Here is a 24160-nt window from a genome sequence, read left to right as displayed (position 1 = left end):
ATAATAATAGCATCAACAATAACTATTGTGGCTTTCATGCAATTGTTTCCTTGGCACATGTCCATTCTTTGTATTCCATCTTTGAAAACTCTATTATTATGATCTATGAAATTACACGCAATGTAAAATACAGCTTGTCAGCATTTCTGCTTGTATAGCAACACTGTTAAGCATATCAAATAGCTGCTGACTTCAAATGCCCACTGTCCAGTTTCTGCATCATTTTTTCATTAAAAACATTCTGTGCTAGTCTGCATTCCACTTCAGACTTGTGAAAATACTCCAACTCCATGGAACCATAAAAAATAGTGTGATGTAGTCATCTGATTTTCTATTTCTAGACTCAACATGTACTGGGGGCCACCCAGCCAAATACATTCTCAAGTCTCATTAAAATCAAAATAATTTTTGCCTATATCAAAAGGATATAAGAAGTGAGCACTTAAGCCTAACTAACAACAACTTTCTTTGAATTGTAATCATGCTGTGTGGCATTAGTTGAAAACCTTTGAGGATCAGCTGAATTATTATGACTTTTAAGTATTCATACTTAAAAGAATCGAAAAAAGCGGTACCTTTGAAAGGAAGTACGAACACCTAAAGGAATTCAAAGAAGGGATGCATATGAAATTTGTATTTTCCTCTTCCCCAACTACCGTATTTTTCTGTGTATAAGATTAAGGTTTTTGCTATTAAAAATTAGTCAATTAGTCAAAAATTGGGGGTTGTCTTATACATGGATGGTGAATGCACAGGGGTTCAGGCTCTGACTCTGGCGTGGGCAGCCAGCTTCCCTCAAAAAATCTCAAAGTTGTTCTGTTTGATGTTTAAAATATTGATTTTTTAATTTTGGGTTCAAAAAAATAGGGGTTGTCTTATACACAGAAAAATATGGTGTATTCTGTTTCGATTTAGGTACTGGAAGCAGTCTTCAGCCAGTTAAAGTGTCTGATGTGGAAAGAAGGCTTTCTGGGGCTTCTACAGACAGCATATACCTGTCAACTACATTCATGCATGGTAGAGAGAGGACCTCACGGTCTTTACCAGATAACAGCACATCTCCTGATGCAACAGACAGTACCACTTACAATACTGAAACTTCCGAGTCTTCAGATCTGACCCTGAGCTTGAATCCCGGAGGAGAAACTCATAATGTCTCACAAAGTGAAGTGCAATCCGCTAGATCTTCTACTGAGCACCTGCTTCAGCATTCCTCTGAAGTTCCAACGTCCCCATCTTCACCAAAGGATCCGTCAAGTAAGTTTTCTTTAGGAAAAAGAGTGAAGGAAGAATTGACTGTACTCACTATAGTTTGCATTATGTATGTCTATACGTGCTGTAAACACCTAGAATTCTAAAGAGCTTTATTTTCATGTATATATTACGTATGCATAGGTAGATGTGTGTGTGTCTGTATGCATACACACTTACAAATTATCAAGTCTCTCATGATAAGCAGTTCTGTTATAAACTGTATAATTTGTTCAGAGCATGACATTTGAGTTTGGGATTTTTTTGCAGCAAAAGGGGATCTGGAGTACAGTATGAACCAATGAAATGTCACTATTTGCAGTATTCCACTGGCAGATCTGTAGGCATCACCTTAAACCATATGCCTTCAAAATGGGGCAGGATGTAATTCACTTTACCGAAATCTAGTAACTACGCATTATGAATAATGCGATATTATAAATAATACAGGTTCTGATAGTGAAGTTATATGCTGTAAGTGCAATTTTAAAATTTCATTTTCAAATTCCTCTTTCAGTTCTTGGAAGTAGTCATCATTCAATGAGTGACGCAAGCATTTCACACTCTTACACTGAAAGGACTTACCATTCAGCAACTTTCAGCAAAGGAGACGCACAAACTCTACAATCCATAGTTAACAATACGTTTGCTGAAGCGACTGAAAGAACGTTTTCATATATAGAAGAGTCCAACAGCTCAGAACTAAATCCTTCCTCGTCAGAAGCATACTCTAGAAGGACTGACTTCTCAGTAAAAGGTTTTGATACTTCTGGGCCTTCAACTGAGTCTTTCCAAAACTTCAGCTCATCCAGGATACCAACTTACTCTTCCTTCCAAAGTGAACCTTCAGGTTGGTTTTTATTTTGTACCCTGCTTTACCTGCCAGCACTTATCAATACACAATTATCACCCTAATTGCATATTCTTCAAGCTCATGTAAGCTTTACAAGACAAGGCAACAAGTTTCATTGAACTATTATTTCTTGTTGGTGAAACTGAATGAAGATGAATCTGTAAAAGGTATTGCTTTTGTGTATGTCTTTCTATTCTTGGGACCAACAATTACTGGATGTCCACAGTGATCCACAAGTAACACTAAGCCAAGCTTAGTGCAAACAAGCAAGTGTGCAGGTACCCGGTCCTACTGCTGCTGTGAACAAAGCTATGGTTTGATTTCTCGATATGTCCAAACCTGGGCTTGTGGTTATATCTCACTCTGCACAAGCTACGAGCTGAAACCAAGGTTTGTTCTGAAAGTGGGCCTGTCAGGGTGACCTCAGAGAACAGACAGATTTGTGAGTTCATCAGGTCCCCAGCTGGGAGCATTCTGGACTAGAAGAGCTGGAAGAATTCTCTGGAATTTATTTCCCAGAAAAGCCTGCCAATCTTAGAGCCATAGCTCAAGCATTGTAAAACATTTCTCCAAACCTTTAGGAGGTTAGGATGAAGTAATTGTTGATATTAGTTAGGAGATTTAAGGAAAAATGGTTTGGATTTAATACTGTGAATTGTACTTAAGGAATTTGTTTTGAGTTATTTATTATTGTCATAAGCTATCCTTGGCACTTTTTAAAAAGTGTGTAAGAGAAAAGCGAAATGAAGCAATAAATGTTAGGGTTAGGGTTAGTTTTGGACTGAAATCCTGTGGACACTTCCTTGAGTGTAACCCCCAGTGGGGTTTACCTCTGAATAAGCATGTATAGCATTGCAGTCTTAACACCTAATCCTATACATGTCAAGTCATAAGTAAATCCCATTTGGTTTAATGATATTTACTCACCATCTCTTAAGAACAAGAAGATATCGGCAAGAAGAGGATATAGCCTATTGCTGTCTTAGTTGATTGTTGTTAATATTCCTTCCTAGCATGATTATTGTCTAGGATTTTTTCTCTGTGTACAGTTGTAACATAAGCCATCAAACCTCCTATGGCCATGAATTCATATAAAATGATAATGGAAGTTACCAATAATTGCCACCTTGAGGCTTTTTTAAAAAAAATGAAACTTTTATGGATTTTTTTTGTTCTAATTTTATTACATATGGAATCTGCAACTATTACTGTTATTGGGGGCCCCAATCTGTATCAGTAGAAATTTCATGCTAAGAATTAATAATAATTTTTGCTTGTATTTTAGACACTGGAACAGACTACCAGCCAATGAATAGCACTGACACTGGAAAAATAATCTCTGTTTCTCATACTGACAGCACATACATTTCAACCACTTTCACAAGGGGCGGAGAAAGGACGTTACTGTCTATTCCAAAAACCAGCACATCAGCTGACTCATCCGAAAGTTCCACTTTTTATGCAGAAATTTCCAGCCCTTCAGAGTCAGCACAGTCTTCATTTTCTGTGACCCAGATCAGAGGAAGCAACATGTCCTCCGGCAACATGGGTTTCTCCACACCGTCAACAGAACCGTTGTCTGTACATGCCCTGAAAACACCGGCCTACTCTTTCACAGTCAGTGAGCTGCATGCAACTCAGTTATATTCGAAATCCGAACTGACACCTGCTGGCGGCTTATCATTCACGCCTTCCTCTTCAGCGTCACTGAAACAGGATTCACTTCCACCCACTCAGCTGCCAACTCTGTTTTCGACCTCAGAATCCTCTCTTCCATTGTCGTCTTCTTTCCCATCCCTGCTTTCACCTTCCCCTCAAACACTTTTGCCAACTTTTTCACGCAGGCAGTCGCCAACAGCACTGCCCACGCTGCCCCCATCCTCATCTTTATTGCCGCCTCTTTCCTCAACACTGTCTTTGCTGCAGCCTAGTGAGTCTTTGGAAAGTAGTGTTTCTATGGCTGCATCTGAAGGGACAACTGGAACAGACCCACCCACAGCTGGAAGCTCCAACAGGCCATTCAGCAACCAGACTGGGAAATACCCACTGAAGGACAGCACTGATCTGGGGACAACAGGATCTTCTCTTATTCTGACCCAAACTACTGAACAGCTCACAGACCACTTGTCACCTATGACAGTATCCCTAGATGAAACCAAGGGCTCGGAGGGGCAAAACGTTTCTCTCCCAGGGACCAGGGTTGGAAAAATGCCTCCTGTTCCGACTACGTCTCCCACGTACAGGGCCGAGAGTACCACAGTTTCAGAGACAGCCAAAGCAACTACTGCTTCGTTGCCATATACAACCACTCTAGAGGATGCCTTCAGTTTGGTGGGGGTAACCACAGGAAAGAACCTTGTAAATATAGCACACACAACGTTAGGATTACCTACGTTGGCATCAAGCGTGGATTATGTGGTCACTACAAAGCCTCAGAAAGTACGTCCTCCCCTTCCCACCAAGACGCCATCTTATGCCACTGGAACTCCCACAAAAGGGATGGAAACGAGCACTACCACTGCTTCTAAAACCACTGATTCCAGAGCCACTACTGCCCACCCTCCCAAAATGTTTCCTTCCAGCAAAACCACTGCAGGGACCATTTCTGCTTCACCAGTTCCCACCAAAGCCACTACATTTGCACGGGGAGGAAGTCCAAGGACATTTCCAGCTTCCCGTGGAAAAGGTAAGCCTTCTCTACAAAAAACAGAAACCATCTACTCTGGAGCTCAGAATCAAAAATTATTTGGAGATTGGGGGGGATAGGTTTTTTAAAACACACACACATAAAGTATCTATAGGGGATTATAGAGGATGAAACTGAAAGTGGACACAGTAACACCTGTCTCAAAAGAACCCAGCAGTGTCCACGCAATGTTGAATGTCTGTTGAGGTGGGGAAAGGATCATCTAGAATAATAAAATGAAATCTGCAGAAAAAGGGCATGGCTATCCCATCTTTGTAGAACCCTGGAGCTCTCTACAATGCAACCTCTTGTTGCAGGTCCCAGTTGTACAGTAGTGTAACTTTGTTTGTGTCTGTGGCATAATTTATGTACTATGGTTATTTTGTAATGCCTTTACTCCTTTAGTTAATAGAGTGTGCCAGTGTTTGCTGGCCATATTCTCCAGCTTTTAAGCAAGGCAAGGACCTGTGGTTGAAGCCATTTCTGCTGTGCCTGCCTGTTGCACAAAATTATGTTTGCGATGTAGGCTGAATAGCCCTTTGTCTCCAAGGTGTAAGGCTACATTATGAAGTGCATCACTTCTTTTTGGCTTGAAGGTGCCCATTGCTGGTAATGCTCCAGAGGTACCCCACCTTCAGAATGCCAGAAGTGAGACTCAGATCAGCAGGATGAATGGAAGCTAGTTCTCCATGTGTTTTGGGAAACCAGCAGTAGCCATTCATTGGATGGTTCTGGAGAGTGATCACCCCAGCAGCGTATAGTCTATTCCGCTTGACTTGTTGGTTCTAGGTATCAGAAGAGGAAGCTTTTGTGTGCATGTGGGTGAAAGGTGCAGTGCACTACCTTGCTTGTTGAATGTGGGGGTTCAGAGGTGAATTTGGTCACATCTGTTGATCCTGACTTAATTCTTCAAATGCTTTATTTCACAGCTAATGCGTGCACCACAGAGACTTGCCTTAATAATGGGAAATGCATTGTGGATAACTTGATGGACAAATTCCAGTGCCAGTGTTCACCTGGTTGGCAGGGAGAGGACTGCAGTACGGGTAAAGGAGGAATAATGGCAGCCCTTTCCATCAGTGCTTTACAGCAGTGAAAAGTGGGTTGGTGGACTTCCATTCTAAAGGCTGTGGCTTTTTCCTTCTGTTTCAGATGTAGATGAGTGTCTGTCTAATCCATGCCCGGCCTTGGCCACATGTACTAACACACAAGGTTCATTCCATTGCACGTGTTCCCTGGGCTACCAGATGGAGAAAGGAAAGTGCAATTTAGGTAAGAGAACCGAAGGGACTGGGGGGTGGGAGCAAACTTCTTAATAAAACATAAAGCCACATTTATCTTAATTTGTTATTATTATTTTAAAAGGTTTTACTAGCACCAGCTGCTTCTTATTACCAGAAATACATTTACTTTGCTGGTTTGCAGGAACTGGTTCTCATTGAGATCAAGGAAACTGAAGTCAGTCATGTTTAACTTGTGTTATCAATTTCAATGAAACCTAAGTTCAACGAACTTATCCAATCCATGATTTTACACTTCAAGACTTTAAAGGAGTAGAGAGGATGTGGCTTATGTTGTTGGATTCAACCATGCATCAGCCACAGCTAGCATGGCCAATAGCCAGGGAATATGAGAGTTGCAGTCCAACAATGGCTGGAGGACCATGAGTAGCCACTGCCAATCATTGTAGACAATACTGAGCTAGATGGGCCAATCACCTGACTTGTTATAAGGCAGCTTCCTGTGTTCTAACATTAATGTATGATTGGCAGTGTCAGGACTGCCTCTAGGTCCCAGCTCACAGAGGACCAACGCCCGGTTGATGTAATGTACAAAAGTCTTTATTGAAGTTTAGTTTCCATTTCAAACCCCAGAGCGCGCAGCCCTACGTCTTGACTCTAGATCGGCGAAGTCCCCTCTGAGTCACTATCCCTTCCGCACCAGTTCAAGATCCTAGCCCGGCTCCACCTCCTGCGCTGTTCCTTCCTCCTCTGGGTCCTTCTGCCCCCTGGGGTTTCCTCCTTCCTGGACTCTTCTGACGCTGACCCCCCTGAGTCTTGCCCTTCCTTCCGGCGGGCTTTAGGACCTGGCTCCCTATCCGGGCTCCCTGCTGTGCCGCTCGCCTGTACATTTGAACTTGGCACGCGCGCCCAGCCGGTAACCTTCCTCCTGACCGTTTCCCCGCTCTCCGATGTGGGCGTGGTCAAACCTGACTCATCTCCTCTCGCTGGTGGTGAGAACACTGGTCCCGATTCCTGGGACTCCCCCTCCCTACTGCGCTCTGGTGGGGAAGCTGGTCCTGATTTCCAACTGCTGCTCAGGGAGTCCCCGCTGGCCCCTTCCTCCTGGGGTTTTCCCCCTGGAGCCCCCCTTGCCCTGGCCATCGGCGCTCCCTTCTGTGAATCTTCCGATTCACTGGAGAGGCTCGTGGAATGACTCTGGCCACTGTCACTGCCTCCACCCCACTCGGATTCCTCCTCCTCACTCTCCATTTGCTCCCCCTCCTGTGTCTCTGCTCCTGAACCCCTGACAGGCAGTTAACAATGTTCTGCTATGTAATGTCTAGTTTGGGCCTTAGAAATAAAGCTTCCATTTAAATAAAAAGACAGGTTTCTATTTCACTGTTGTGGAGAAAAGTTAGGTTTCCTTGGCATTCAATGTGTGTGTGTGTGTGTGTGAAAGAGAGAGAGAGATCTAACCCTTAAAATAGCTAACAAGTTATCTTCTTGCCTTCAGTTCGAACCTTTGTTGGCCAGTTTAACACAACTGGAGAGCAGTACTCAGAGTTTCAAGTTGAAGAAGCTATTATGAACATGGTAAGTGTCAAAAGTTGCATTTAAGCATAGTATTTAACTGACAGTGGCAGCTTGTGAGGAGACAGTTTGCTGAAAGAAATAAGGGGGCTTCTTCTCCTTGCCCAGCTCTTTTACAGAAGGCTCTCTTATCAGGGGCATGGCTGGCACCTTTGCCTGCCCTACAGCGCAGTAGAGTTTGTCTTTTAAACTTGTGAATGATCTTAGAAAGTTCTCCAGCACATCCTAAAGTTGTCCACCGTGGACAACTTTGCCCATCATGCTGCTTCTTGCCTTTTTCCTCTCGTGACCCATGAGCTTGCATTCGGAACCTTCACATAGGAAGCACTATCTGCTCCTCAAAGGTGTAAGCAGAGCCAGCTCCAGATTTGTGTGCAACAGCACACATGCATCCAACACACACACACACACACACACACACACACACACACACACACACAGACAAACACACACACACACACCATGCCTATGCCTCTCCTTTGCAATAGGTGGCCCAAGTTCCTCTCTCATGTCCCCATGTGCTGCTATTTGTGGGTGACCAGGACCTCCTTACACACTGGGTGGGGGGGCGGAATGGTGGTGAGGAACCACACCAAGCGAGCAGCAGCAGCTGGGTTAGGATGTATGGCATGATGGCGAAGCTCGGAGCTCCTGGCTCAATTTGCAAAACAAACAAACAAACCAATACAATGTCTGTTCAATTTTTTTTTTTTACAGCTGAACAACTCTCTTTCAACATTGCCAGGCTATTACACTTCCACTGTTAAAGCATCCAGGTAAGGATCATGAAAAAGTAAAACCATCACTTTTGGTGGCTGAGCTTTGATTTGAACTCTTGCCCCGGGGTTTTTAATAATAATAATAATAATAATAATAATAATAATAATAATGATGATGATGATGATGATGATGATTATGTTATTATTTATACCCCACCCATCTGGCTGGATTTCTCCAGCCACTCTGGGCAGCTTCCAGCACATATAAAAACCATTTTATACTGTGATATGTAGTCCACAGTCCCTCCCACCCCCCACCCATGGTACTGTGCCATTAATAATTGGGAAGAAGAGAGACTGCAATAACACATTCTTTCCCTGGTTCTCCTCACCTCCAGTCAGTTAACTCTTTGCCTCAATTGAAGACTGAAGCCTTCTGGTACAGGCTGCAGTCTTCATCTACCCTGTAAAATGCCACAAACATTGATGCTGCTATAGAAATAATAAATGATGACTACAAGAGGGAATTTGGGCAGGAGCAGTTTATCATGCTGAAATTTTCTCGTGTACACAACTCTAAAGGAGCAGAAGCTCTTTCCCCCTTTCCCCTTGATCAACCTGTGGCTTCTTTATATTGCATGGAATTGGTGCAATTTGGCAAAACAAACCCATAACCCTTCCCTGCAGTATGTACATGTTGCTTCCAGCCAGCACGCTAAGTCACAGGAATGCACCTGCTCTGAAGATTCTTAATGGAATCAGGCATGCCACATTTCTAGCGTAACCAGCATTGGGTTTATAGTCAGGTCCTTGGCATGGTCCTAGGCTTTCTCCAGGCACCTGCAAAAGTGGTAGGAGCTCTGCCTGGAGAAGGGTCAGGTGGGCGCTTTGACTCTAGCAGCCTCTGAAGTACACTGTCTCCCTGTCTTTTTGATATAAAGCACCACAGGCAAACAGATACTGCCAAGCCAAGACTAGGAAAATGCATTCATGCTGTGTGTATGATATTTGTACCGTTCTCAAATAAGTGTCGTGGTTCTACAACTGCAGGATGATGATGCAGACTTTGCATTTTCTCACAGGCAGTCGGGCATCATGCAAGTGTCTGTCCTGAGCATCTTTTCTTTGCTCTCCAACGTCACTCTCTTTGAGGTTGCTAGCACCGTGCGAAGCCACATTCGGGCCTGCAAGGCTCCCACACAGACTTGCCAGTTCATCTCTAAACTTACACTGCTCCACAGAGGTAAAAAGACATGGTTAAACACTGTGCTTTGGGGTTGGTTTTTTTTCTTTTTCTTCTTCTTTTGTTAAAGAAAGTTTTCAAAAGAACATTCTGTCTTTTCTTTCTTTCTTTTTTTAAAAGCTTGCTTTCTTCAAAGCTCTCTTTGAAAAGCTTTGTTTCACTGAAACCGAAAGCCTCTTGAAAGCCTCTATAGGATAAAATAAAGATTTCATTCTCACATGTGTGAGAAGCTTGCCTCTCTACAAAAACACTCTTGTAAGTAAAATATGGGACACACCGTGGGGTTATGGTCTTTGTCTACAGGCTTTTCATGTCAGAGGTGCGGCCTTGAATCCTGACCACATGGTGTGAACCTGTCAGAATTATGGGGCAACACTTCTCAGAGCCACAGGATGAGAGTTGACAGTGCGGGTTTTTAAAATAAAACAGTAGTACTACTAATAATATAGATCTTCAAATTGATTAGCTTACCAACAGTTAGATTTTTCCAAGGATGCTAATCCTTAGTGGAAAAGAAGGGAATTGATTTTTTTAAAAAAACCTGATCACAGTCAGAACTGGCAAGGTTAATGGTATTTCAGTTTCCAACCCCCAAGGATGCACAGAGGAAACACAAAATAACACAAAACCACAAAGTTAAATTACCAATACAAGAAAATGGGCTCTACCGTAACCAGTAACCTTTCCATCAATAAGAGTGGACAAGCATACAGTGGTACATCGGTTTAAGAACAGTCTGGTTTAAGAACAATTTGGTTTACAAACTCCACAAAACTGGAAATAGTGTCTTGGTTTGAGAACTTTAGCTTGGTCTAAGAATGGAATCTGAATGGTGGAAGGGCACCGGTGGTCGGAGGCCTCATTAGGGAAAGCGTGCCTCCGTTTAAGAACGGATTCAGTTTAAGAACGGACTTCTGGAACGGATTAAGTTCGTAAACCAAGGTACCACTGTTTTGAGAAGACATCTATGGCAATGGCTTGCCTCTTCAAAAGGGTATGGGAGAGTGTGATGCTAATGACCAATACCAAGATAAAGGTCTACCAGGCTTCCATGCTGAGCACGCTGCCTTATGGAGGTGAATCATGGCCATTTTACACCCGCCAAGAGTGATGCCTCAATGCCTTCCATATGCCTTTATTAGGAAGATTTTAGACACTGCATGGCAGGACAGAGTCTCAGTCAAAGTTGTGCTCTCTCAAGCCCACATTCCCAGCACGTTTGCACTTTTGTCTCAGCGACATCTACGCTGGCATGGGCATGAGTGATGCCTACGCTGGCATAAAATCATGCACAAATAACACAAAACACAGGTCTAAAAATTACAACAGTAGTTAGTAGTACACACAGCTATTACCAACACACTGGAAATGCTTGGATACTGGATTAGCAAGATCAGCTGGTTAGGTTTGTTGTCATTAAGAGATGAGCAAAAGCTGTACAGCCTGGCACCTTAGCAATGGTGGCATTTCAAAAGGGAACAACAAGGGTCAAACAAGCGGTAGGAAACCTGTGGATGGTGTAAACTGTTGTCTGGCAACATTTGGAGGGCCACAGGTTTTCCCCATCCCTCACTCACAAAATATCTAATTCCAGTCCTGATATCTGTAGAGAAAGAATCCAGTGAAGGTGCACTTTCCCTCTGCCTAGTTAATGACCTTCCCAATGTTCTTCTTTTTTGTGCAATAGTTGGCGGCCTGTGTAAACACAAAGATCCGGAATGCGACAAAGAAACTTCTGTGTGTGTGGACTTGGACGGCATTGCAGTTTGCAAGTGCCAGGCTGGATACTTCAAATACAACAAACTGGATCATTCCTGCAGAGGTATTATGCACTGTGCAGCTGGATCGCTGGGGTTCATCTTTAATCTTTTGGTTCCAGTTCAAAGGATATTCCGCAGATCAATGTGATTTCTTGTATTTCTATTACACTCTTGTATTTCTATGCGTGCTAAGCCCTATGAATAAGTATTAAAAGCTTAGGTTTCCTTCTCCCAGTGCTCGTTTTTCTACAGTAGAAATTGGGGATATGGTCTCTTGCTTGCTCTCAGTGCAGCAATAATATTATCCTTTTACACAGCATGCTGTGTAAGCCAGAAAGATCCAGTGAAAAGAATAAAAAGGGGGCAGGCCAGGGAGGGGTCTGATATGCCTGTGGCGAAAGTTCAGTTTTTAGAGATGACATAGTGCGGTTATTTCTGTCTCTGTTTTGTCTGATCTCCAAGGGAAGTAAAAAAAAAGATAATTGCTTTTTATTCACAGGCTGTTTTGGTGGATCCTTCACAATGTTCCAATTGAGCTGACCCAAAGTGTGAATTGCTTTTTCATCCCGAAAAGCAGATAACACATTTAGAAACATGATCCAATAGCATTTAATTACCCTATTGGATATCTTTTAGATTGAATCCAGTTCAGTCCAAAATAAAATACTATCCCCACTGCTTGTTCAGGAACTCCATGCTAACTAAGCCATGTGGATGTAGCCAAGATCCTGTCTAGATTTCAGCAATATGACCTCACTTTTTCTGTTAATGGAAGTAGCTGCAGTGACCTTCCATTAGTCTACACCTCAGACATTAATTAAACATGGAGAGACAGAAGAACTTCAGAAATCTGACATCTGTGCTTGCTCTGAGATAACCCTCATTTTATTTTTGTAGTTCTCTGCAAGCATTCAGTTTGAATTTGCAGAGGCTCAAACATGAACACGGATGCTGATTTCCGTCCCCTTGGTTCCCTGCACACTCTGGGGGCGCCCCTGGCCAATACACCTTCAGCATTAGCCTGAAAGTGATGCTTTGTTCACATGGAGCATTTCCAACATTGGAATAGGAAACTGTGTCAGTCTGCTTTTATCTATATAATAAGTAACATTATAAAACAAATTATCATAAAGACAAAAATTAAAAACCTCACATTCACTTGTGATTTATCAAATCAGTGGAGGCCAAAACCAAGACAGCACCTTGCAATTCCTCTTCCTATGCTCCAAGGCCCCTCAATCCCAAAATAAATTTTACTTTAAAAGATACAGATGCCCCACAATTTCTGGGGAGTATGGTCCCTGGCACTTGGGATGTTGTGCTTCTTTTTCTCTTCCCTAACCCGCTCCTTTCACTTATATCTTTATTCTCTTTATTCCCCCCATAACCCCCAGCTCCTTTTTCTTCTCTGCATGGCCATCCAGCATCCTTCTACCCCCATCCCCACCCAACGCCTTTCTCTCTTTGCTCCACAATCATCCAGCTTCTATCTGTGTTCCACCCCCCTCCATTCCCAAGATCATCAAGGCTTCTTCCTCCACCCATCCTCTGAGAGGAATCCTCTCTCACCTTTCTATGGACACAGGAGTGAATCAACCAATTCATTTGCTAGCAGCAGCCACAAACTGGACAACCTGCAGTTCCACTTGCTCCAGACTACAGCCTCTGAACCTCTCTTGACCGGAGCAGGCCAGAGTTAAGTGCAGCAACACCAAGTTTGGTTTAACTTAAATTCTGCACCACTCTAGATTGGTTGGGAACTCCTACACAAGCACCCCATTAAGCAACAGCTGTGTCGTTGACCAGCTCTGGGGATACCTACATTAGTAATCCCAGCAAAACTGGGAGATATGGCTGAATTATGGTCCAGGATGCCCTCTTTGTTGGCAATTTTCAGGAGTTCATGGCACCTGGGGAGGAGCCAGAACTAGATTTCTGAAGTCCTGCCAGGGCAAGTGAGTGAATGAGGAGTGTATGTGACTCCTATGCAGGGTCAGGGAACAGTAGAGAGAAAGTGGATTTGGCTGGCTGGCTGGCTGGTGAAGAACAACAGGCTGCCAACTCTTAATAAGGAGCTTCCCTGCCAAGTTTATAGTGCCATTTGGTTCCAGAGATTTTCTGCATGAAAATCAACCTAAACTTTGGCTGTACAGTACTTGTCTAACAGATGCAGATTTACCTGCCTGTTTATCTGTCTTGAGTTCTGGATCTCAAGCATTCTGTTGATGTGTCCTGCATTTTGAAAATGGTTGTGTTTAGACACGGTGGGTGGCTGCGTTCACTGCACAGCAGAAAAAATATCCAGATGTGTTTCAGTGTTGGGGAAAAAGTGGTTTCTGGCTTTCAGATAATAGCATGTTTTGGAGTTAACGCTTTATACATTCTCAGAGGGCTGGAGGCAAGGTGCCAAACCTCCCCCACCTTCCATCAAGCATAGCAGCAATTTATTTAACTTGCTCATTCCACTGTTCTAAGCTGCTCACTTGAATAGTAGAGGGGTCCCTTTTATGGATGATACATAAAGGGCAGGGCCGGAACACCACATAATTGTTTGCCAATAAGGAACGTGTAGGGCCTAACTTAAAAGCACTGTGTGCAAATTGTTTAACTTTGTGGGCTCCAGCAAAACTTAGCTGGGAAGCTGCAACCGAGTTTCATATTTCACTTTTCCTACCTTCCTTATCTTTATTAAGCTCTGTAGACCACATATAAATGCGGCCAATAACAATCAAAGAGGATTGCCATCTCCTTGAAAACTAAATACAATCTGAATTTTGGCCCCACTAAATAAATAACAGGGGACGCGGGTGGCGCTGTGGGTAAAAGCCTCAGCGCCTAGGGCTTGCCGATCGAAAGGTCGGCGGTTCGAATCCCCGCGGCGGGGTGCGCTCCCGTTGCTCGGTCCCAGCGCCTGCCAACCTAGCAGTTCGAAAGCACCCTCGGGTGCAAGTAGATAAATAGGGACCGCTTACTAACGGGAAGGTAAACAGTGTTTCCGTGTGCAGCTCTGGCTCGCCAGAGCAGCGATGTCACGCTGGCCACGTGACCCGGAAGTGTCTTCGGACAGCGCTGGCCCCTGGCCTCTTGAGTGAGATGGGCGCACAACCCCAGAGTCTGGCAAGACTGGCCCGTACGGGCAGGGGTACCTTTACCTTTACCTTTAAATAAATAACAGAATCAATTAATTTATAACATAAAGATGAAATGCAGCATTTAAACAAATAGCATCGAAAGCCCTGTATTTGCATAGGAACGACAGTGCAGGCTCCACTGCTCACTCCACACTGTTGCTGCACTTGCAGCAGTACTTCAGGTTTATTCAGCGGAAAGGGAGAAGAGGAAATCCTCACTACTGAATCCTCAATCCTGAACTTTTGCTGTTCCGATTGCAAATGTTCACACACACACCCTTTACCAGTCTTCGGCATGGGTTTGGTCTCGTTCCCTTAAACCCCCTGAAATGTAGAGGGATGAGTCTTTGGTTCAGCATTGATTTAAACCAGTTGACTAGCAGAGGTCACTATTAATCCACAGGAATGCCACAGATTAAAGTATTAGAAACAACATAGAAAGCTGCTTTATACCATCAGGCTATTTCTCCATTTATCCCGGCATTGTCTATCCTGAATAGCAGTGGGTCTCTGGAGTCCTAGGGACTGGTTTTTCACGTTACCTGCTAACTGATCATTTTATCCAGAGATGCCAGGGATTCAGCCTGGCGGTTTCTGAATGCAAAGCATGCATTCTGCCTCTCGTTTCCTATGCCTTCTGGGACCTTGTGAATGCTAAATATGTGCCATTAGGCGGAAACGACATGTAAATCTGTAAACCAAAAACAGCCTCTGGAAACTCTAGTTTGTATCCAGTGCTGCTATCCCACTAGAGCAGCAGACTTCACTTTGCACAACAGAACCCCTTTTCATCCTTTTGCCCTGCAGTCTCCTGAGCACCCTCAAAATCTGCTCCAGAGGCTTTTTTTTATATCTAATTTATTCATTCTCTCTCTCTCTCTCTCTATATATATATATAGTTACAGATAGGTAGCCGTGTTGGTCTGCCATAGTCAAAAAATAAAAAAAAAATATTCTCTGTTACTGAGAAGTTCTCATGGACATTCTCTCTTCCCCCTCTCCCCAAAGGAAAAGTTAAGTGTGCCTATATCACTTTTCCATGCAGGGGATGGTTATGAATGGGAAAATGGCTACAGTCAAAGAGGTGAAAGCCTCTTCTAGTCCTGGGCGATATATCGATATATTGCCCAGGACCAGTATGAGGAGCAGACCATGATGTCAGCTTCATTCAGCGGTATATCGCTGGTGAAACCACCACCGCTCCCGACTCCCCAGCGGGCGCTGCTAGCAGAGGGACTCAGGAGTGCTGGCAGTTTCACCACCAATATATCGCTGAGTGTAATCTCCATCCCACTCTGTCCTCATACAACGGAGCCGCCAATACAGCCTGTTCCTCCCTCTGCATCTTTAAACTGCTCGATGGAGGAGTGTGCAGCTGCCCTTGCCTCAGTTGAGCAGTTAAAGGAGCTGGTTTCCGTAAGCTGGCAGTGGGGTGGGGGCTTTGTGAAACTGCTCAGCTGAACGGTTGCCGCTCCCCACAGCAAGCCAGCTCAGCTGGTGGGGGGGAAGTTCCTCTCCTCAGCTGAGCTGCACGAACAAGCTGCATTGTCCCAGCCTACGAGCCTGGGTGAAACCATCTCAGCTCTCGAGGTGAGAGCTGGGGCAGTTTCACCTGGTGTCTCGCGGGCAGAGGCCAATGCATCTTGTTTTTTCAACATCACGGTATATTGCCAAACTGCGATGTTTGGCTGGCAATACACCGTAATGTTGAAAAGCAGATACGCTCAGCCCATGCCTCCTCCCCTCCCCACCTTTACCCCTGTTCCTCTGCTCAACACTGCAGTTTGCACAGGCTGCTTTTGGTTAAAAATGTATTTGAGTGAAATGTGGACACCGCTGCAAGTCTTTTCATATGTAGCATTGCTGTGTGTTAAGAGTGACCTCCACTGGCCAGCTGGTTTAAATGCATCAAGTTACTTACCTAGTATTGTCTTATTTTTATTACCATATTTTTCGCTCTATAAGACGCACCAGACCACAAAACGCACCTAGTTTTTGGAGGAGGAAAACAAGAAAAAAAATATTCTGAATCTCAGAAGCCAGAACAGCAAGAGGGATCACTGCGCAATGAAAGCAGCAACCCCTCTTGCTGTTCTGGCTTCTGTGATAGCTGCGCAGCCTGCATTTGCTCCATAAGACGTACACACATTTCCCCTTACTTTTTAGGAGGGAAAAAGTGAGTCTTATAGAGCAAAAAATACGGTAATTTATTTGTAATCCACGCTTTTGTGATAATATATCAAGGGGGTATACAGTACAACATAGAAGAATCAAATCAGCAAAATGCATCCATAAAAAAAATTATTAAAAACTTCAATAAAACATAATTAAATGCCAATTGGTGAAAAATAGAAAGTTTATATTTCAAGGTCTTCACTCACTGCTTTCTCTCACTGTATGCTGCTCCACACTACATGGAAAGCCAAATTGTGCCTTAGGGTGACTGAATAAATGTGCTGGATCCTTGAGAGGAACTCTCTGCCACTCTGTTCCTCCCTGGTTCTCTAAGCTGAGCTGAGCCAAGGTTTGAACCAGGCTTGTGTTAGAACTCCCTCTTCACTAATGCTGGGTCCCATCCATGCCACCCTGCCAGCCACTACTGATTGCGCCTATTTATTGGCCGGAATATAACAGAATGGTGCAATTGATTCTGGACAACCCAAGATGTGTTCGTGTTGATTGAAGAGCAGCCGCTGGTCATACCCAGTGGAAACCCACTTTTGAAAGTGAGAGGACTTTCAAAAGCAGTTTTTCACAGTTTGCTGTTTAAAGTGGGCAGGGATGTAAAAAATAAAATTGCACTGAGTTCACCTAAAGTAGTTCTTTGGATACCAGCAATGATCTTTTTCTGCCACTGAGATGTGCTCATGGACATTCTCTTTCTCTTTTAGCTTGTGAAGATGGGTATAAACTTGTGAATGACACTTGTGTGAGGTACAGTAAATTATAGAAATCTCTTTTCTTTGTTTCTCATTCCTTTCCCTCCTGCTCATTGCCATCACCAGTCATTAACACATTTTGATCACTTTCATATTGGTTCAATTAACACTTAATTGATTGGAAACTTTTTTTCCTGTTTCAGTTGCCCATTTGGATTAGGAGGATTCAACTGTGGGAATCGTGAGTATCTGGTCTAGCAGCTCTAACTCCCAAACTGGTTTTGCTTTTCTTTCAATAAGTTATATGGTCTTTCAACAATAGATTTCCAAACAAGTGTATGACCGAGGCTTTAAAGGCAGTCACTTATAGCACATCAAAAACCATTCATTTAAAACCAACAGATGCCTAAGCAAGCAGTATTAAGGGATCTGTACAAATAGAGCAGAGCAGAAAAAAACATTATCAAACTTAATATTTAGACATTGTGAAAAAGAGAGCCCACCCTGACCCTGGAAGGAATACAGAGAGCCATTCCAGAGTACCACAGTTCCAGAGGCCACAGCAAAGAAGGCCCTTCATCTGCTGAAAGCTAACGTGGTGTCAATGTCTTTCGGTCCCAGCTCCTGCCCACCTAGCAGTTTGAAAGCACCCTTAGGTGCAAGTAGATAAATAGGTACCGCTTTATAGCGGGAAGGTAAATGGCGTTCCGTGTGCTGCGCTGGTGCAGGCTCGCCAGAGCAGCAATGTCACACTGGCCACGTGACCCGGAAGTGTCTGCGGATGGCGCTGGCTCCCGGCCTCTAGAGTGAGATGAGCGCACAACCCTAGAGTCTGTCAAGACTGGCCCGTACAGGCAGGGGTACCTTTACCTTTTAATGTCAAAACAAAACCAGTACAGCACACTGAATTGAATCCGTAAACCAGCCAGCAATGAGTTCAGACGTTTCAAAATATGTAAAATATGTGTATATCAACTAGTACCTGTTAATTGTCTCTGTGAGCATTTCCTCATGGGCTAACTAGTTTTTCCAGTTCTGTCAAAGAAGCTAAGCTACATCAGTGAATCTTTATCCCATACCTGATGGTGGCTTTGTAAGCATTCCATGACATAAGAGCATCTCAGAGGTTAGCTAAGGGAATCTTTACAGACATCAAGAAGGTGACAGCTTCACATTATTGCCTATACATAAAAGATGAACAATTTTCCTTTGAAGCAATATTGTTTCTGTTCTTTGCTTTAGCGTATCAGCTAATCACCATTGTGATCGCAGCAGCTGGAGGGGGACTTCTGCTCATCATGGCGATAGCTCTCATTGTCACATGCTGCCAGTAGGTATCCTAAGCCAAGTGCCTGTTTTTAAAATAAAATACTAAATACCCGTCATGGGGAAATTGTTTATCTATTGATTATACTTTCGTTGAACGAAATTGCACCTTTAAAATGTTTATTGTGATTTTGCAAAAATTAATAATGTCCACATGTTTCAGAGCTGTATATCAACCATATCAACATAAATGATTTGGCAGATGTCGTAAATACTGAAAAGCATAAGTAAGATCTGGCAGAAGCTTCTTTAATTTTTCAAAAGAAAGGGATATTATCGTTATATTTCCCCACCACCACCACCATTTGTCCAAGGAGCATACTAGAGCAGTGTAATATCTGACTCCCTGCTAAGGATGGAAGAGAAATTTGATGCACTTTGCATTTTAAGGCAAACTTACTTAGTCAGCACTTTCTGAAATGATACGTGAAATGAAACACAGCTATCCTTCAAAGAAACTTTCCTCAATTTTGTGATGCAGTTCTCTAGCCAAGTAATGCGTACAAAAATACATACACTAGGGTCAACTGTGCATGTTGTTGTTTAGTCGTCTTAGCCGTGTTCGACTCTCCGTGACCCCATGAACCAGAGCATGCCTTGGAAACTCTCACTTTCTTCTCAGAGCTTCTCCTTTTTATGTCCATGGAGTTTTCTTGGCAAAATACTGGAGCGGTTTGCCAGTTCCTTCTCCAGCTGGATCACATTTAGTCTAAACTCTCGGCTATGACCTGTCCGTCTTGGTTGGCCCTGCACAGCATAGCTCATAGCTCCTTTGACTTATTCAAGCCCCTTCGCCACAACAAGGCAGTGATCCATGAAGGGGTCAACTGTGCATAGAAATGCATATATCCGTGAAAATAACATGCAAAATGTGTTTATATGCAATGAAATGGCTTTGCAAAAATGAGTATACTAGGCAACATTTCATACCAAAAAATATGAGAAAAACTATGAGTAAAACTATGATTTTTCATGCGTTTTTTAAAAAAATTCAAACATATGTGGAAACATATTCTGCATACCCCTATTGCCCACCCCAGTCATAATTGTGTTTTCACAACACCCCTGTAAGCAAGGCTGTGCAGAAGAGAGAGCAACTGGCCCAAGGACATTCAATGAGCTTCATGGCTGGTTCAGTGATGATTTGCCTCCGCGTCTCCCTCATCCAAGTTCAACCACTATTCCACACTGGCTCTCTTATGGTTATGAAAAAGAGGCATGGGAGTTTTATAGCTATCTCCTGTCCTTTTCATATGATTTGCATATAAATCGTTCTTTCTTTCTTTCTTTATCCCAGGAAGAATAAAAATGACATAAGCAAACTCATCTTCAAAAGTGGAGATTTCCAGATGTCGCCATATGCTGAGTATCCCAAAAACCCTCGAGCTCAAGACTGGGGGAGAGAAACCATTGAAATGCAAGAGAATGGGAGCACTAAAAACCTACTACAGATGACAGATGTTTACTATATGGTAACTGATCCTCAGCTTGTACATGTGCGTTTTAACAAAAGATAATTGGTTTTGAGCAGGGGCTGTTGTGCAGTCAGTGTATGTTCCTGCAGGCCTCTTATGCCGATCTTGCCATGGAAGGCTTAAGCTAAATGAGAACTTTATTGTCTCTCTCCATAAAGAACAGAACAGACACAGGAAACGTTCGACTTCACCTAGCTCCAGTTAAGTCCATTGCCACCTAGTGGCAAAACTATGTCTATGCATTCAGATAGTCCCGCCTTCTACAGGTTGCCACAATTAGAGCATACAGCCGCTATAGCATCATAATAGTACTGTACATGAATTACGATGTAACAATCCCCATAACATCCAACAGTGATGTCTTTGTCTTTCCAGTATGACAGATTACTAAGATCTTGGCCTTGGGGAGGGCCAGGAATATTGTTCATTACCTTCATAGCCTCCCCTTTGCCCAATAAATCAATGGAATCCACCCCTCTCTAGCTAAGTTATGCTGAGAGAGAATGATTAGCCCAAGTTCATCAAATGAGCTTCATTGCTGGGTGGAAATTTGTATCCAGGTCTCCTTTATCTTCATCCTATAACATATGACAATGATAGCAGCATACTGTATCTCCTACATCATTGATTCCTACCTGGCTGTGCTTCACCCAAAATAGCTGCCCTGGAGGCGTTCTCCATACATGTGCATCAGAGTACAAAACAGATGTGCTGTATTTTCTATGTACTCATTGGTCTGGGTTGCAACGGCTATGATCTGTTCATGCCAGTAACAACTTGTGAGAGAAGCTTGCTTTCCAGTATGCTAAGGAAGTATTAGGCAGCAATGTATTTTCCTAGGTTGCATCTGATTGGTATAATTCTGTTTCCAAAGCTTTGGCATTCCAGATTTTTGGTTTGGAAGAGAATAAGAAATAAAAGTGAAAAGAGGGATTCAGAGATATTACTGTGTTTACCTTTGTCATGCATGGTGGCAGTATATAGACATAATAATAGTAACTGCTTCTATGCTCTGATTTTTGTTTTAATTTCATGGTAATGTTGTTTATATGTGTGTGTGTGTGTGTGTGTGTGTGTGTGTGTGTGTGTGTTTTAAAAATTATATACCACAATTCCGTCAAAAATTTCAAAGCAGTGCATTATATCCATAAAAACCAAACAGATTACCAGCTATTATTTTTTCTTCATGAGCCTGGTGGCCTAGAATGCTCAAACATTATTACTGAACACATCTGCTTAAGCTCTATCAGAAGAGCATATTACCTATTGGAAGCATTTGTACCTTCATGTATTATTATTAAAATCCCACAAAGGATGTGCTGACTATTGAACCATTTTCCCCCCTTCCTTTCTGTGTCCATGTCTTATCCTTCTAGACAACCAACCCAAGGAATCCTGAACTAGAAAGAAACGGGCTGTACCCACCTTACACAGGTCTTCCGGGATCCCGACACTCCTGCATCTACCCTGGCCAATACAATCCTTCCTTTGTTAGTGATGACAGCAGAAGAAGAGATTACTTTTAATGGAATTGCAGGAGAGAGATGGGAAAGTGAATGGAACATCGGCCATTGCCTGCTGATTGTTTTCTGGGTACACATTAATTATACAGCTCAGATGCTGGCATAGTTTGTATACAGAAAGGAAATTTTGAATCCTTGGAGGATACTGAACAGGGTTGTCCGAAAGGAGCCATTTGTAGCTGCTGTTGAACAGCAATGGGAAGGCACGTGTAAAGAGCAAGTCAGCACACAGGCCTGTCTAAGAGGCAAGGGAGAAGCTTAAAGGAGTTCCCTTGTGTACATTCTGCATCTTTTCCTTATCACTAATTGTGTCACATAATGTGAATTTGATAGTAGATCACTAAAGCAAAGCTAACAAACGCTGTGGATGACACTCTAAATCTAACGCCAGTAAAGTGTGTTGTGTTTACAGTTAACAACTAGTGCTGTGTTTGTGTTGCCCACATTTTATGCAAAGCTGCGTTGAGTGGATTTTATGGAAAGAACCATTTCTCTGTCACCAGGTATCTATTAATGGGTACTGATGAGATAGTCACAGAATGCCGGGGATGTGTATGGGAATGTGGCCTAAGGATGGGGGTTCTATGTGTAATGTGCAAAGTTCAGGGTCCTTTTTCTTTTCTTAGGATAATGGATCTTCTTATTTCCTGTCTTGTCATTCAGTTGTGTATTGACTCAGTTGCAATGGTGCTTGCTCCTGCCCTCTGTTTGCCCCCAATTTATTACTGACCATTGTCTTATGAACAGTAATCATTGCTTCATGCCCATGCATTCTCCAGCCATTAATTTTTTCTTCCTCCATGAACTCTTAGTGAATTGATTATGTATGCCGGTCTCATACTATAGAACCACGCATGCACACACACACACACACACACACACGTGGTGGGTGAGGATTGCCCACAGTAAAAATGGGGGTGTGGGGTGTTTTATGATATTCAGGTTTACAGTATCTGAAATTTGAGCTCAGAAAATAAAATCCTGAAATCATCAGATCAGGAAGAAGAAAAAATGATAGGAATCTGAAACTCTGGCTGAGAATACCTGAAGTGCCACAACATGTGCCCCCAAATTTGGTTGGGATGCTTGTTGAATTTCACAGGCAGCTGACTGTTCACTTTTAGTTTATCTAGGCTAATCACCGTGATATGAGACCAACAAACTGTGCTTGTTCAGTGCACTGCTGCTACCAGACTAAACCCCACAAGAGGTTGAGCTAATAGAGCTGGTTTAAACGGCATACAGCCAGCTTACCAACTCAAATTTTCCCTCTCATTAACTCATTGTCCTTTACTAGCACTTAAACCAGGGTTCCAAGTCACTTGTAAATCGTGATGGTTGGCCCCAGAACCACATTATTCCATATGGGAAAAGGAATCTCATACTGGAACACCCTTTTTGTGGTGTCTTGAGTTGTAACCTAAAACATCTTCTCATTTATTTATTTTTTGTCATTTTCAAAATGTTCATCCCTTTGCTGCTGAAGAAAAACGTGCTTTTGCCTCTTTCTTCCTCCCATCCACATAACCAGGGCGTTCACCCACTGCAACACTAAATAGCTCACCTCCCATAGTTATTTATTTTAGGATTTCCCAATCCCTGGCAACACTTTTCCCCACCTGCAAGGCTAGCCCTGACCCATTCCATATCGTGGAGTACAGAAGATGGCTTAACTTTTATGCAGGTAGCCGTGGAAGAAAGCAACCAGGAAGCATTTTAAGTGGGATTGGCATCATATGTAGCTGAACCCAGACCCAAGTTCTCTTGTGTATAGCTTTTCCTAATGCAAAACAACTTTTGCTCTCTGAATGTTCTAAAGAAGGTGTGGTTTTATGAGAAAAGAGGACTTTGTACAGTATGCAGGAAGCTGCAGGGCGGCTGAGTGGTGACGCTTGCAGCTTAATCATGAAGGATTTGGAGGCAGTGATTAATAGCTGTAGAGCGGCATGTGTTTGTTTCAGATTGGGTGAGTGGGGGAAGATTGGGTCAGGCCAGAGGTGTTTCTTATCCTGCACTCCTGTATCCCATAGCAACCACTTCAAAATTGTGAAAAAGGATGCACTTCACCAGAAGGCGTAAAAAAAGAAGGAAATAATCCAAGGATGTGGGAGAGAAAGGAAGGCATGAGAAAGTGGGAGAGACATACACTGTCTGTGTACCACTTCTGAATACATAGGCTAATTGCCAGTGATAAAACTACCCTCTGTGACCATGTTATCTTATGAATTAAGTTCAGCTATAACTATAGTCCATGACATTTCCGAGGCTCCAACCTCAGATTTCATTCTGTATAACGGCTAAATTCACAAGCTTAACTACAGCAACCACTTCTGCAAGCAGAAAAGGACTAGTTCCTCTTGCTCTAGCTGTACCTATTCTGCTTTTTGAAATTATTTGGGAACAATATTTCTATTTTTTTTAAAAAAGATCAGCTGTGTTCAGGTCACTTTACTGCTTTCTGTATTGCAAATTGCTTCAGGGTGTACTTTGTATTGTAAAAA

At 43.0% G+C, this 24160-nt stretch overlaps 1 protein-coding gene across 2 annotated transcripts in view; it reads left to right on the top strand.

Moving 5' to 3' along the window:
• Window positions 1-23713, top strand: part of HEG1 (heart development protein with EGF like domains 1) — a 61793-nt gene extending 38080 nt beyond the window's left edge. For both annotated transcript variants that reach the window (XM_083731861.1, XM_083731862.1), the window contains 14 exons: window positions 916-1257; window positions 1769-2101; window positions 3390-4790; window positions 5720-5836; window positions 5943-6062; window positions 7527-7606; window positions 8321-8379; window positions 9405-9565; window positions 11253-11387; window positions 17348-17390; window positions 17539-17576; window positions 18578-18665; window positions 19959-20133; window positions 21513-23713. In XM_083731861.1, the coding sequence (XP_083587987.1) occupies window positions 916-1257; window positions 1769-2101; window positions 3390-4790; window positions 5720-5836; window positions 5943-6062; window positions 7527-7606; window positions 8321-8379; window positions 9405-9565; window positions 11253-11387; window positions 17348-17390; window positions 17539-17576; window positions 18578-18665; window positions 19959-20133; window positions 21513-21662 (3242 nt within the window). In that variant the 3' untranslated portion in view covers window positions 21663-23713. The remainder of the gene's footprint in view (window positions 1-915; window positions 1258-1768; window positions 2102-3389; window positions 4791-5719; window positions 5837-5942; window positions 6063-7526; window positions 7607-8320; window positions 8380-9404; window positions 9566-11252; window positions 11388-17347; window positions 17391-17538; window positions 17577-18577; window positions 18666-19958; window positions 20134-21512) is intronic.
• Window positions 23714-24160: the final 447 nt, after the last annotated feature.

This window comes from Podarcis gaigeae (genome assembly GCF_964106915.1).
Source record: "Podarcis gaigeae genome assembly, chromosome: 1".
Lineage (NCBI taxonomy): Eukaryota > Metazoa > Chordata > Lepidosauria > Squamata > Lacertidae > Podarcis > Podarcis gaigeae.
This window is presented reverse-complemented; position numbering and strand designations above follow the sequence as displayed.